At 43.0% G+C, this 14,513-nt stretch overlaps 1 protein-coding gene and 1 pseudogene across 1 annotated transcript; one reads left to right on the top strand and one right to left on the bottom strand.

Moving 5' to 3' along the window:
• The first annotated feature begins 1,002 nt into the window (after nucleotides 1–1,002).
• On the top strand, nucleotides 1,003–10,426 carry LOC147333492 (uncharacterized). Its single transcript, XM_086267993.1, has 3 exons — nucleotides 1,003–1,909; nucleotides 2,021–3,104; nucleotides 8,391–10,426. The coding sequence occupies exons 2-3, from the start codon at nucleotides 2,023–2,025 to the stop codon at nucleotides 9,622–9,624; spliced, it is 2,316 nt and encodes a 771-aa protein (XP_086124119.1). The 5' UTR covers nucleotides 1,003–1,909; nucleotides 2,021–2,022; the 3' UTR covers nucleotides 9,625–10,426.
• Nucleotides 4,081–5,150, bottom strand: LOC147333493 (uncharacterized; annotated as a pseudogene).
• Nucleotides 10,427–14,513: the final 4,087 nt, after the last annotated feature.

Below are 14,513 nucleotides of genomic sequence, written 5' to 3'. Positions count from 1 at the left end.
TTAGAAATATGGTATCTAACCAGATTCTTACTCTGGATGGCATTACCTTGGCCTCCAGTAACGCTGTGAGGAACCTTGGAGTCATGTTTGACCAGGACATGTCCTTCAACGCACATATTAAACAAATATGTAAGACTGCTTTCTTTCATTTGTGCAACATCTCTAAAGTTAGAAATATCCTGTCTCAGAGTGACGCTGAAAAACTAGTTCATGCATTTATTACTTCCAGGCTGGACGACTGTAATTCATTATTATCAGGAAGTCCTAAAAACTCCCTGAAAAGCCTTCAGCTAATCCAAAATGCTGCAGCAAGAGTCCTGACAGGGACTAGAAAGAGAGAGCAGATTTCTCCTGTTTTGGCTTCCTGTTAAATCCAGGATTCAAAATCCTGCTCCTCACATACAAGGTCTTAAATAATCAGGCCCCATCGTATCTTAATGACCTTGTAGTACCATATCACCCTATTAGAGCGCTTCGCTCTCGCTCTGCAGGCCTACTTGTTGTTCCTAGAGTATTTAAAAGTAGAATGGGAGGCAGAGCCTTCAGTTTTCAGGCCCCTCTTCTGTGGAACCAGCTTCCAGTTTGGATTCAGGAGACAGACACTATCTCTACTTTCAAGATTAGGCTTCAAACTTTCCTTTTTGCTAAAGCATATAGTTAGGGCTGGACCAGCTTTCTCACTCACTATGTATTAACAGACCTCTCTGCATTGAATCATATCTGTTATTAACCTCTGTCTCTCTTCCACAGCATGTCTTTATCCTGTCTTCCTTCTCTCACCCCAACCGGTCGCAGCAGATGGCCGCCCCTCCCTGAGCCTGGTTCTGCCGGAGGTTTCTTCCTGTTAAAAGGGAGATTTTCCTTCCCACTGTCGCCAAAGTGCTTGCTCATAGGGGGTCATATGATTGTTGGGTTTCTCTCTGTACCTATGAAGCGCCTTTAGGTGACTTTTGTTGTGATTTGGCGCTATATAAATAAAATTGAATTGAATTGAATTGCAGGAGAAACTGTCACTGTAGCCAACCTAGTATGTTTGTGTAGCAGCTCACTTTGTGTCAGATGTGATCTGTGTAAAAGCTTTAAGTTGTTTTGTCCTGTGATCACTGCGTTCAGTAAAGTCTCCTGTCAGCCATCGGTGACAGTTCAGCAACCCGACCACGTTCAAAAGGGGCTTATTAATCATATGTCATATAAACTGAACAGTTACAGTGTTTCCTCATTTAGAGTTTAGTTAGCCTTAGTCCTGTCACATGTTTTTGGGTTCTCTGCAGGAATGCATGGTTCCATCTCCCAGACTCCTGCAGTCCTAAATCACTGCTTCTCTGTCAGGACTCTGCATGTGACACTCTCGGACAGGTTCAACTCAAATATACTTTTCTAAGACAAACAAATTTGGACTCCAGTTTGCTCCAGTTATTCATCAGACTTCTTTAGGAACGTTTCAGTCTGCATTTTTGTCCTAAAGAGCAAACAAGGTTTTTATTTCTTGGACACTTTGCTCAGATTTTCCATCATCTCACAGTCTGACGTCTTAATCTTTCTCTTAATTATTTTTCATATGACTAATTAATGCAGACACAGCCCTAAAGGCTAACGCAGGAGTTGCCAGTGTAGTTTCATTTTGTGGCTTTCAGTTTCTACTTTCCTCTTCATCATGTGAGAAAAGCTCGTGTTAAGCATTTGTTCTTAAATGTTCATGAATATTCAAGCTGTAGTTGTCATGCCGATCAGCTTCCCAGTGAACCTTTTTAACCTGTGAGGGTTTCATGGTCTGTTTTCTAAAGAGTTCATTCGTTCTACTCAAACGAGGAAGTGCTTGGAGACGATGTGGTCAGTGTGTCAGTAGAAACTAAAAAGAAGAAGAGCCTGTTTCTGACCGCTCAGTCTTGGTGAAGTCTTCATACAGAAGGTACAGTCGCATTTTTTCAGTATCACTGTTGCTTTTTTGTATATTGAATGATAAATGAGGATTACATTGACTTTACACTGTGCTAATATTAGCTCTGCTTGTATGTTGCAGTCATGGCTGCGGCGTCGGCTCTGGTGTCTGAGGACAGTCTTCTTTGTCCCGTCTGTCTGAGTGTGTTCACTAAACCTGTGTCGATTCCCTGTGGACACAACTTCTGTATGAACTGTATCACAGAGTACTGGAGCACCCTGTCTGTACTCCAATGTCCACTGTGCAAAGAGACGTTTTACACCAGGCCGTTGCTTCGGGTTAACCCTGTCATTGATGAAATGGCAGAAAAGGTTAAAAAATCTCTTCAAGAAATGTTGTTGAGTTCATCTGAACGAGCAGGACATGAAGACGTGCTCTGCAGCATCTGTGCAGGGTCCAAGGTCAGCGCCCTGAAGTCCTGTTTAATGTGTTTACTGTCCTACTGTCAAACACATCTGGAGCCTCATCAGAGGATTTCAGCTTTGAAGAAACACAAGCTGATCGATCCAGTTCAGGACCTGGAGAGCAGAATATGTCGGGATCACGGTGAGCCTTTGGAGCTGATCTGCAGACTGGATCAAATGTTTCTGTGTCGGTCCTGTAAATGCAGTGACCATAAAACACATGAAACAGTGAGTCTGGAGGACGAGGCTGAGATGAGGAAATCCCAGCTGAGATTAGAAAATAACAGCATGGATCAGATGATCCAGGAGCGTGAGCAGAAAATCCAGGAGCTTCAACAGTCAGTGAAGACCAGCAGAAGTAAAGCTGAGGAGGCGTTATCGTACAGCAGGAAGGTGATGACCGCTTTGGTGCAGCACATAAAGACAGAGTTCACCAGACTGTCTGAGGCGATCGAGACGGAGCAGGAAATAAATGAGACGGAGGCAGAAAGCTTTATTGATGAGCTGCAGGCAGAGATTACACACATGAAGAAGAAGAAGCTGCAGTTTCATGAAGCTTCGCTCATCAGAGACCCCTTCAGCTTCCTGGAGAACGTCCTCCCTCTTACCTACAATAAGCCCCAGCTGCAGGACTGGTCTGCTGTGACTGTAACCAGTGACCAGTTTATGATTCAGGAGACCCTGGCCGAGCTGGAGACAGCAGTCAGAGAAGAAGTCAGCACGCTCTATGATATAAACTTCAGAGATGGGAAAGAACAAAGGTATGATCTGAATGTTTTCATGGCTTGGTCCAGATTTGGGTTCTCCTTGAAACACGGTGAGGTCACTCAATCAAAATCAGTCAGTGTCTCCATCTCGACACCCCTTTTTGTACATGAACTTTTGTTTGTTCAGTAAAAATAAAGAATAGTTTAGTCTAGGTGGATTTCTAGGTGCAGCCAAGTGGCAGAGGGCTTTCGGTCCATCGTGGTGAAGAGCTGAGCGTAAAAGCGAAGCTCTCAATTTACTGTTCGATCTAAGTCCCTACCCTCACCTATGGTCACGAGCTGTGGGTAGTGACTGAAAGAACGAGATCGCGGATACAAGTGGCGGAAATGAGCTTCCTCCGAAGGGTGGCTGGCCTCTCCCTTAGAGATAGGGTGAGAAGTTCGGCCATCCGGGAGGGGCTCAGAGTCGAGCCGCTGCTCCTCCACACTGAAAGGAGCCAGCTGAGGTGTTTCAGGCATCTGATAAGGATGCCTCCTGGGGGCCTCCTGGGTGAGGTGTCCCACCGGGAGGAGGCCCCGGGGCAGACTCAGGACACGCTGGAGAGATTATATCTCTCGGCTGGCCTGGGAACGCCTTGGTGTTCCTCCGGACAAGCTGAAGGAGGTGGCTGGGGAGAGGGAGGTCTGGGCTTCTCTGCTTAGGCTGCTTCATACAACTTTCCTCTTTCACCCATTTATACAAGCACTTTGTTGTTTTTGTTACCTAAGTGCTCACTCTGATTGTAACATCGGAGAGCAACCTGGGGTTCAGCATCTTGCCCGAGGATACTTTTGGACGTCCAAATACTTCTCAGAATTATAATCCAACACATCAATTACGATGATGATGATAATAATGATGATAATCATCATGGTGAGGAGGAGGAATAGAGTCAAATCCAAGTGCAACAAGGACAGTTTGCCCTTGGTGCTGCTGCTGAAATTTCCAAGGGTGAACTTCTGCAATCCTTTGAACCTCTCTCTCTTACAGTCACTGTTCTGTGAGTGTCAGTTTGACATACCTCAGAGGTGCTCTGATTCCTCCATCCTCTCTCCATCTCATCTCCTCCAGTTTCTGGACCTTCTCTGTGTTTCCTTTCTCCTCCATCTTCTCAATCAGGAAGTCCAAGTGGACAATAGTGGACGCTGAATCAGCTTTCAGAGCGATCTGCTCCAGTCTGACTACATGCTGGTAGGACTCATCCAGAAACTGGGACTTCTCTGCTGTCAGCAGTTTCATTTCCTTTCCAAGTAAATGAACATCCTTCTCTTTTGTTGGTGGTTCGTTCTCCTGACCGCTCCTTATCCTGGTCACATATCTCCACTTTCCTTTCACATGCACTGATGCAGGACACTTGTTGGTGCATGACGTGCAGAGACCATCTCTAAAGACCTCACAGTGATTTAAGGGCACCAGGATGCGTCCAGGATAGTGACAGTTCTCCTCACAGACTGTACAGCTGACAGCTGCTTTCAAACCCAGCCCACACATCTCTGATAGGTTCTTTATGTTTAAAAGCTTCAGCAACAAATGGAGTGACCTCTTCATTCTTCATGTTGTCATGTTTCTCCAGAGCTTCCTGACTCTGTTTCATCTCTCTCTGTTTCACTTCAGTAAATTTGATTCTTTCTTGCAGGTTTTGGATGCAGGCTGTCAGTCTGATACTTTCCTTTAACACTTTAAATGCTGCCTCTGGCTTTAGAGGTGTAGTTTCCTTCAGGAAGGCTGTGAACTCTCTGAGCTTCCAAAATTTAGTTTCAGGTATTTTTCTTTCTCGTCTTCAAGCTGGCAGTTATTGAACAGGAAGTGAACAGACTGATTCTTCTCATTTTTGACACATTTAATTTTTGAATCTTCAAGAGCTTGAAGAGCATATTTAGGGTTTCTTACATCTGAGTGTGTGATGAGAGCTACAATGTTTTTCTCCATTTTCTCCACATTCAAAGATAAAGTGATATTCAAACATGGATTTATTACCCAAAGTTTGATTCTGTTCATCTGGACGTAGTGTTTTCAGTGGGAGAAACGTTTCTTCATTCATCCAGGTTTCTTCAGTCTCAGCTGACTGCAGGCTTCAATCTTATAAACAGTACATTTGCATAATGACTGAAACCAGCCCACTGGAGGAATAGTGGGCTGGGAGGTCAGCTTATGATCATTAATATGCATTTCTCATGACCACTGATCAAAGGCCATTGATCAATGGCCTGATTGGTTGACGAGATATACAGTGGCTTGCAAAAGTATTCGGCCCCCTTGAACTTTTCCACATTTGGTCACATTACAGCCACAAACATGAATCAATTTTATTGGAATTCCATGTGAGAGACCAACACAAAGTGGTGCACACGTGAGAAGTGGAACGAAAGTCATACATGATTCCAAACATTTCTTACACATAAATAACTGCAAAGTTATTTAGTCCAGCATCTCATCCCCAAACTGTGATGGGCACTTCAACCATTTCCAGCTGGAAATCATGGCCTCAGACTGAGCAGTGCTGAGTCTGAGGCCAGCCCCTTCACTACAGACAGAGGGTTACAGCTGGAGGTTATTGTTAACTATTTTAGTTAATGAAAAGAAATTTAAAATCATTTTATATAGAGTCCAACTATAAAAATAAAACAAATGTAAAATATAAATAAATAAAAACAAAATAAATAAGTATAGATATGAAGTGTCACTTTTTTCTAACTTTAACATCAAATTTTTAAATCATCCCAATATTCTAATACTGACAATAAAAATGAAATTAAAACTGTATTGTTACGTTCTTAGTCTAGGCGTGTATTGAACGCAACAAGAAGTTGGCCCCACTCTCGCTCCACCCAAGCAAGAACACAAACAGTCGTATCTTTTAAAGTGCTAATCAGCCATTTATTTGCTTCAGCAGTGAGCAGTGCCAAAAATAACAAACAAAACTCCATAATGGTCCCTACGCTTTCCTACACAAATGAAAACCAAACAAAAGACAATTCTCTTACCTAACTTTTTACATGAAAAACAGGAGAAAACTTAAAAAACAAAAATGGCTTCTCACGCCTACTAGGCTGCTGCAGTGAAGGATATATACAAGGTGACCAAAATACACGATTGCTACTTGACAAAACTATTTACAGCTATTTACAAAATTGAGGTACTAATGCCACACAGACACGAGGTTATACCTGCAGATCAGTTTGGCAAAGACACTCTACACAGCAACGAATCAGAAACACAGGTTCTTTGTTGGATGGTGGAGGTTAGGAGAGAAGGGGCCAGGTGGCTGTCATCCGGTAGTTAAGTACTGGAGGTGATTAGCCAATTATCCAATCCCAGGACAGGAAGAGACTCCACCCAGCTATTCAGCAGGCACGCCAAGGTGTCCACCTCCTAAGAGAGAAAGGGAAAAGACCCACAGCCATCCTCTGGTGGGAGGACTCACACATAAAGCAAACACTGAAAACATTAGATCATAACACTTCCCCCCACCCACAAATCAAATATCTAACCCCAAATGAAATGTTTGATTCAAGACCTAGAGAGGGCATCAGCCATGACGTTCTCTAAGCCCTTTTTGTACCGGATTTCAATGTTGAAGTCCTGGAGGAGTAGGGACCAGCGCATAAGGCGCTGGTTGCTGTTCTGCATCCGAGTTAGGAACTGGAGAGGGTTGTGGTCAGAGAACCCGACAGTTGGAACAGGACTGGACCCAAGGTACACTTCAAAGTGCTGCAAGGCTAGCAATAAGGCTAAGGCTTCCTTTTCAATCGTGCTTTAATGCAATTGGTGTTTTAGGAATTTTTTGGAAAAGAAACAGACTGGAATGTCAATGCCATTTCCATCCTCCTGCACCAGCCCCCAAAGCACTGGCGTCCACCTCAAGCTTGAACGGACGTGCGAAATCAGGGGCGGCCAACACAGGAGCACTGCAAAGGAGAGCTTTGGCAGCTTCGAAAGCAAACTGACATGTCTCTGACCACACAAATGGTGATTTTGGACTGGCAAGACTGGTTAGTGGGGCTACTACCTCGGAGAAGTTTTTGCAGAACCCACGATAATAACTTGCCATGCCTAGAAAACGCCGCAGCTCCCGAAGCGTCTGCGGAGCTGGGAAGTTTAATATGGCCTGCACTTTCACAGCAACAGGGAGGACTTGACCCTGTCCTACTTGTTTCCCTAGGTCGGTTACAACAGCCTTTCCAAACTCACACTTAGCCAAGTTCAGTGTCAGAGAGGCATCACGCAAACGGTCAAATATTTCACTGAGAGTTCAGTCCAGGTGTATGAATAGGCCACTATATCATCCAGATACACTTCACAGTTTATGACTCCAGGTAACACAGTGTTCATCAGTCATTGGAATGTGGCGGGAGCATTTCTTAACCCGAACGGCATGACGGTGTATTGCAAAAAGTGGTTGGGTGTAACAAAGGCACTGATTTCTGATGCGCGTTTGGTTAATGGGACTTGCCAGTATCCTTTTAGGAGGTTGAGTTTGGTCACAAAGTTTGCAGAGCCCACACGATCGACCAGGTCATTCATGCGTGGGAGTGGAAAAGAGTCTGGTTTTGTAGCAGCGTTTACCTTTCGGTAATCGTTACAGAAACGGGAGGTTTGATCGGGTTTTGGAACGAGCAATGATGGTGAGCTCCAAGAACTATTACTGGGAAGGGCAAAACCATGGTCAAGCTGATACTGGACTTCTTGCTGCATTATGGCATGCTTAGTGGGATTTACTCTGTAGGCATGTTGCTTTATTGGCTTGTGATCACCCACGTCAATATCATGACTTAGCACGTGTGTTTGAGTGGGGATATCACCAAAAAGAGTTGGGTAATTGTTAATGAGCTCTCGGACATCAGATTTGGCAGGATCAGACAGATGTGCTAAATAGACATCCAAGTCAGCCAGACGTGCACCGGAAACAGAGCTGTGCCTATCATCCAACCCATCATCGCAGGGACTATATAAGGGTTGAGAGACGGACACTGACACAATAGGTGACACAGCAGGCGACAGACCGGAGGGAGAAGGGTAGCAGCAGCTATGGCTCACCCAGATGATGTCATGCCAATCCAATCAAAGGTTGAGGGAAAATAAAAGTCTAATAAAAAGAATCAGAGTGACCACTAATGCTTTGGGAGAGCAGACAGACAAAAATAAGAATCTAATTGGAAAAAAGAAAAAACAAAAAGGTTTAATTTTATGTGACCTTTGACCCTGAGCAGAAAAGGATCAGCTCAGGTTTCAGTGTTAAACAGGAACCTGTTCATAATGTTTACATGTTTGCTGAAGACTTTCTATGCTTTTCTGTGCAGGATCAGTTTGATCTCATCACCACATGAAGACATCGTCTCAGACAGTTTTCTCATCAGGTCAGGACCTCCTGCTGTCTACCAGCTGAGACCAAAGAAACAGAAGACTGGAACTCTGACAAGAATGACTGTTGGAGAAAAACGTCCAAACAAGCCGAACAGAACCATCTTACTGGTGGGAGAAACAGGAGCAGGAAAATCTACTCTGATCAACGCTCTGCTCAACTACACCATGGGAGTGAAGTGGGAGGATGAAGTCTGGTTTATGATCGCAGAGGAGGAGAGAAGAAGTCAGACATCAGATGTGATGGTGTACGAGATCTTTGGTTTTGAAGATGAAACTCTGCCCTACTCTCTGACCATCATCAATACTCCTGGATATGGAGACACCAGAGGGATCGAACATGATGACATCATCAGTCACAGATTATTGGACCTGTTTCAATCAGACGATGGAGTCCATGAAGTTCATGCAGTGGGTCTGGTGATGAAGGCGAGTGTGAATCGACTGAGTGAGCCATTGAGGTACGTCTTTGATTCAGTGATGTCTCTGTTTGGAAAAGATGTGGAGAAAAACATCATAGCTCTGATCACACACTCAGATGGAAGCAGGCCTGAAAACCCTCTTCAAGTTCTTGAAGCTGCAAACATTAAATGTGCCAAAAATGAGGACAGTCAGCCTGCTCACTTCCTGTTTAATAACTGCCAGCTTGAAGAGCGAATGGAGGAAAACACAATTTTTAGAAATTCATGGGAACTTACACAGACAAACATGGATCATTTGACAAACTTGTTGGGAAAATCGAATCCTCAGAAACTGATGAAAACAGCCGAAGTGTTAAATGAACGAATCAGACTGAAAGCCTGCATCCAAAACCTGGAAGACAGATTCGAGCTGGCTGAACTGAAACAGACAGAAATCAGAGAGATCCGAGAAGCTCTGAAGCAGACGAATCACAGAAATAAAATAGAAATTGAGAAAATATTGAGTCTTTTGGAAAATCTTGAAAAGGAAATGAAAGTGTTGACAGCAGAAAAGCAAAAGTGGCTAAGTGACTCCTACCAGCATGCTGTCAGACTGGAGGAAATCGCTCTGAAAGCTGATTCAGCATCCACTGTTGCCCACTTGGACTTCCTGATTGAGAAGATGAAGGAGGAAGGAGACACGGAGAAGGTCCAGAAACTGGAGGAGATGAGGAGAGAGGATGGAGGAACCGAAGAAGCAGTGCAAGCTTAAACGAACACCATCACCAACATTGGGAGACTCTTCCTCTGGCATACGTGAAACATGTAAAGAAGCATCAGGCAGATGGTACTGATGCTGCTACATGTTCAGATGTACACAGATGTTGATTGTTGATGTGGACATGAGGGCCTCCTTCTAAGACGGGAACATCATGTATGCTTTCATATTTTATCCAGTTAAAAATATCAATTCTCATGTTAAAAAATGCTTATTATTAATATACATGTATTTCACACAGATATTTGTACTTATGCACATGACAAATATTACTACATAAACTCCACAGTCAGTTATTATGCAGAGCAGAGCTGCCAGCTGTGCTGTAAATGCAGTGAGGGCGCCCCCTGCTGTTTAACGATCAGTACAACAGTGTGTGAGAACAGCTCCCTGCTCCTCTGACGTCACTATCTCCACAAATACATGTGTTTCTGTCACGTTGTTCTAATGTTGTTCTAATGTTGTTCTAAGGTTGTCAGTGTGAGCTTTATCCTGCTGCTCCTCTCATGCTGACTCAGTAAACTGGTTGTGGGACAGTAACGTGTCACTGACACGATCCAGAGACAGTCCAACATGTTGTTGTCTTTCAGTGAGTGCAGAGGATGTCATTGACACGATGCCTCGGATTCTTCATGTGTTCATGCTGGATATTTGTGATGGCTCAGGCCGAGTGGAAACATTTGGATCCTTTCATGTTGGACTTGATCTGTTCAGATTCTCTGTATTCGGGTCTTCCACACGAATCGTCTCCTGCTCGATGCACTTTTCTGTCAATCCTCAATAAAATCTGCTTCATTCAGTCACTTTGCTCAGAGAGTCTTTACTGGATCATCAGCTGATTTTCTTTGTTTCTCTTTGTTCCTCAAACACTTTCAGCTTATTGCAAGCAGCAGCTCTCACACACACTCAGCAAACACACACAAAGCTCCATCACAGCTGAGATTTCATTCAGTTGTCAGGAAGAACCTGAGTCTTCTGGAGGAAGCAAGCCCCTAAAATGCTCTTTACATTCCTGTAATTAGTGATACAGTTCCACTGTAACAACAGTATAATCATCTATTTATATTTATTTATTCATCATTAAAACATTAGTATTATAATACATTATACATTATAATACAAATTCAAATTTTTATTTGTCACGTACACAGTCATACACAGTACGATATGTAGTGAAATGCTTGGACAACTGCTCGTGACCTAAAGAAAACAAAAAAGGAAAAGGCTATGAATAAGATAGGAAATAAATATGAAAAATTAAAAAGGGTAAATTTAACTAGGAAGGAATAAAATATAAATTAAGGTTAAAAATGAAATAACTGTACAACACACTGGGAAAGAATAAGATAAAATATATAAATTAAAGTTGAAAATAAAATAACTGTACAACAAAATACACAATATAGAACTATATAAGAATGTATGAAGAAATCTAAATATAAATAAATATATACACAATAACAGCAGCTGTACAAGTATTAACCGGAAATGAAGAATATAGTGACCAGTGTTGTGCAAAACCAAAGTCCAGAAAGTCCAGTGTGTGTAAGAACCATATGTGTGGGTCAGTACTGTGTGGTGGTGTGATTGTGATTGAGAGACCGTATCGCCTGCGGGAAGAAGCTCCTCCTCAGTCTCTCTGTGTTGGTCTTCAGGGAGCGGAATCGCTTTCCTGACCTCAACAGAGAGAACAGTAACACTCATCATGACAACAGCAGCATATCCTCACATGTAATTATTAGAGATGGACCGATCCGATATTACGTATCGGTATCGGTCTGATACTGACCTAAATTACTGGATCGGATATCGGAGAAAAATAAAAAATGTAATCCGATCCATTAAATATCACGAAAGCACCTCACAAAACTTGCAACACGCCGTAACTCGCCTCAGAACGTTAGCACGTCGGAGCAGTATGCATCACGTGATAGAGCGGCTGTGGCATGCAGGACCTGTCGGTGGTCTGGATAGCATTTGGAGCTTCGCTAGCAACCCGGCATTTCATCTCCGACAAAGTTATCCCCGAGAGAAGTAAAGCAAGTGTGTAAGTCCATCTCTGAATGTTTGTAAAGCATTCCTGCGTTAAGCTTAACAAACGATATATGGAGCGACTGCCTCTCTCCCTCTCTCTCCTGCTTCAATCATGAAACTGATCAATGATCAGCTGATCGTCTCTCTTGTTTGTTTTTGGTCCACTTTGCACCAGAAAGAGGAAACCAGCGGCTGAACAACAGCAGCACGTTTAAGCTTGATCAGCTGTTGTTAGAATGTATTTAATATTACTTTCTACACCAGGATCTTTTTCTACGTAGCTGACGGCTGTAACTGTGCAGGGGCGGATCTAGCAAAGTTTAGCCAGGGGGGCCGATAGGGCATGAACAGGGAAAGGGGGCACAAAGACATACTTTTCTTTCTTATTCTCATTTAAAATGTCGAGCTTTTAATAAATAATTATCTGACACCCAAAGTTTTAATTTGATGTAAAATGAATAGAAGTCCATTACTGTATATAGTAACTATTAAGTCTAATATATATACCCTAGTAAGCTATAGTACTTTTTCCTTTGGGAAGGTACCATCTGTGCAGTCTGCAATTTTGTTGAAGAAAGATGTTGAATCTATTTAATATTTCTTGAAAAATAATTGATTTCTGTGCATTTTTTTCACACTGCATCAAATTAAGGTTGATTACGTCGATTAAGCATCATGAGGTGGAGCGTGAGGGGTGGTTCCCTATTTTTTATTTATTTATTTTTGTTGTTGCTGGGAGTTGGAACCCTATTAGTTAGGTTGCTTAATATTTATGCTAAGTACTCTTTAAAATACCAGAATAGGGAGGATGGTGTAGGTTTAAGTTTATTAGATTGATCAGTATTGCTGAACTATGAAATATTTTTTTTTGCATACAGGTATAACAGAATAGCTTTAGTGTAGTTGTTGTTTTAAACTTGAGTATGAACTTATACAAAATGCAGCAAGATATTTAAAAAAACAGTTTTGTTGATTAAAAAACACTATATCGGATTCATATCGGTATCGGCAGATATCCAAATTTATGATATTGGTATCGGACATAAAAAAGTGGTATCGTGCCATCTCTAGTAATTATTAGTCTCTGCACTATGATGTATGTTTTTCTTCCACATTATAAACATTCGAGGCCGTCTGAGCATTGAGTGTTCACGCTGTATGAAGCCTGCAGGTAAAAATACACCAGTCAGCTCATGAAACATCCAAAACCTGGATTTTTAACCAGAGTGAGATCCACGAGTATCAATTCTAACAAAAATAGACTGTTTGTGAGAGAGACTCACCTGGTCTCTGATTGTAAAGCATTCAGCTCCATCTTGGTTCATTTTTCAAGTCAAGTTGCTTTACTGTCATTTCAACCACGTACAGTGGTGCAGTACACAGTGAAATGAGGTGACGTTCCTCCGTACCAGGGTGCTACATATGACACACAATCAACACAGGACTACATAAAGTGCAAGTGTGTAGAAGTTGCAAAAAAACAAACGAAGACAGTGAAACACCAGACAGAACAGAAAATACAGACACAACACTGCAACAGAAAAGTGCAACAATGACAGCGGCTTATGCAGAAGACTGAGCATTGTGGAAAAGTACCTTGGTGTATGAAGGTGTGCATGTGTTTGTGTGTGTGGGTGGGTGTGTCCAGTCACTGAGTGTTCAGGAGTCTGACGGCTTAGGGGAAGAAACTGAACGGTAGTCTGGTCGTGAGGGCCCGGATGCTCCAGTACCTCTTTCCAGAAAGCAGTAGGATGAAGAGTGTGTGTGAGGGGTGTCTGATACGGTGCAGTTACCATACCAGACGGTGATAGTGGGAAGGTTGTTCCACAAATTAGGTGCAACCAGGGCAAATGCACGCTCACCTCTGGTCTTAGGCAGAGATCTAGGCTGTACCAAGAGTAATTGGGCTGATGATGTGAGGGCTCTCCCAGGGGTGTATGGTCTAAGGAGCTCAACAAGATAGCTAGACACTGTATGGTTTATGATTTTAAAGGTGAGCAGCAATACTTTCATTAAACTTGGTATTTGATAGGGAGGCAGTGCAAATCAGCAAGGACAGGGGTGAAAGAGGCAAACCTGCCGGTTGCAGTCAGAAGGTGTGCCGCAGCATTTTGGACAAGCTGCAATCTATGGAGCAGACTGGAGCCAGAAGTAGAGGGAATTACAGTAATCCAATCAGAAGGTCACAAAGGCATGAATCAGCTTCAAGATCCTTGTGTGTTACATAATGCTTAGCCTTAGAAATAAGAAGCAGTGGGTAAAAGCTAGATTTGACTGCAGAGGATAGTTGTCTATCAAGTTTGAAAGAGCTATATCACAGAACACCTAGATTACTAACAGTGTCAGAGAGCAAAGTGGCAAAGGATCAGCCAGCTGGCCCCGGGAGACATGACTGTGAAGAAGCCTGTCCATTCTCCGGCTCTTCTTTCCTCCGTTTCCATTTGCAGTCTCATGCCCTCTCTTATTAAGTCCAAGAATTCATCCTTCCTGTCTTTCTTTTGTCCACTCTTGGCTCCAGCTGGCCCACTGCTGAACTGGGCCTGGAGTGTCCTCCTGGATGGAGACAATTAGGACTGGAGCCTGGTAGAAGGCTCTGTCCCAACACCTCATCCATAATACAGACCAGCACCATTTAGCAGCCGTGGGCTTCCCACTCACTGCCTCGCCTGACCCTGGATACTTGCAATCCTAACAGCAGAGGAAATCACAAGTGGCAATGGACAAAAACAGCAACAGTACAGGTTTACACGAATAAGTTCAAAAGACTACAGTTAACAATACATATTTTAACACTACTGTACATACTTTGTTTTGTTTTGTTGGCCTGCAAAGGGGTGATTTTTCCCACC

The sequence above is a fragment of the Aulonocara sp. 'chitande type north' Nkhata Bay genome, linkage group LG3 (genome assembly GCF_057382095.1).
Source record: "Aulonocara sp. 'chitande type north' Nkhata Bay isolate Kocher_YH1m ecotype deep benthic linkage group LG3, A_spYH_male_GT1.1, whole genome shotgun sequence".
NCBI lineage: Eukaryota > Metazoa > Chordata > Actinopteri > Cichliformes > Cichlidae > Aulonocara > Aulonocara sp. 'chitande type north' Nkhata Bay.
The sequence above is the reverse complement of the archived record's forward strand: the minus strand, read 5'-3'. Positions and strand labels throughout refer to the sequence as shown.

Bases quoted from the DNA above. Each gene is read 5' to 3' on its own strand.
- LOC147333492 (XM_086267993.1), top strand. From the start codon at position 2,023: ATGGCTGCGGCGTCGGCTCTGGTGTCTGAGGACAGTCTTCTTTGTCCC. The intron at 3,105-8,390 runs GTATGATCTGAA...TTTTCTGTGCAG, and splicing joins AGAGATGGGAAAGAACAAAG to GATCAGTTTGATCTCATCAC.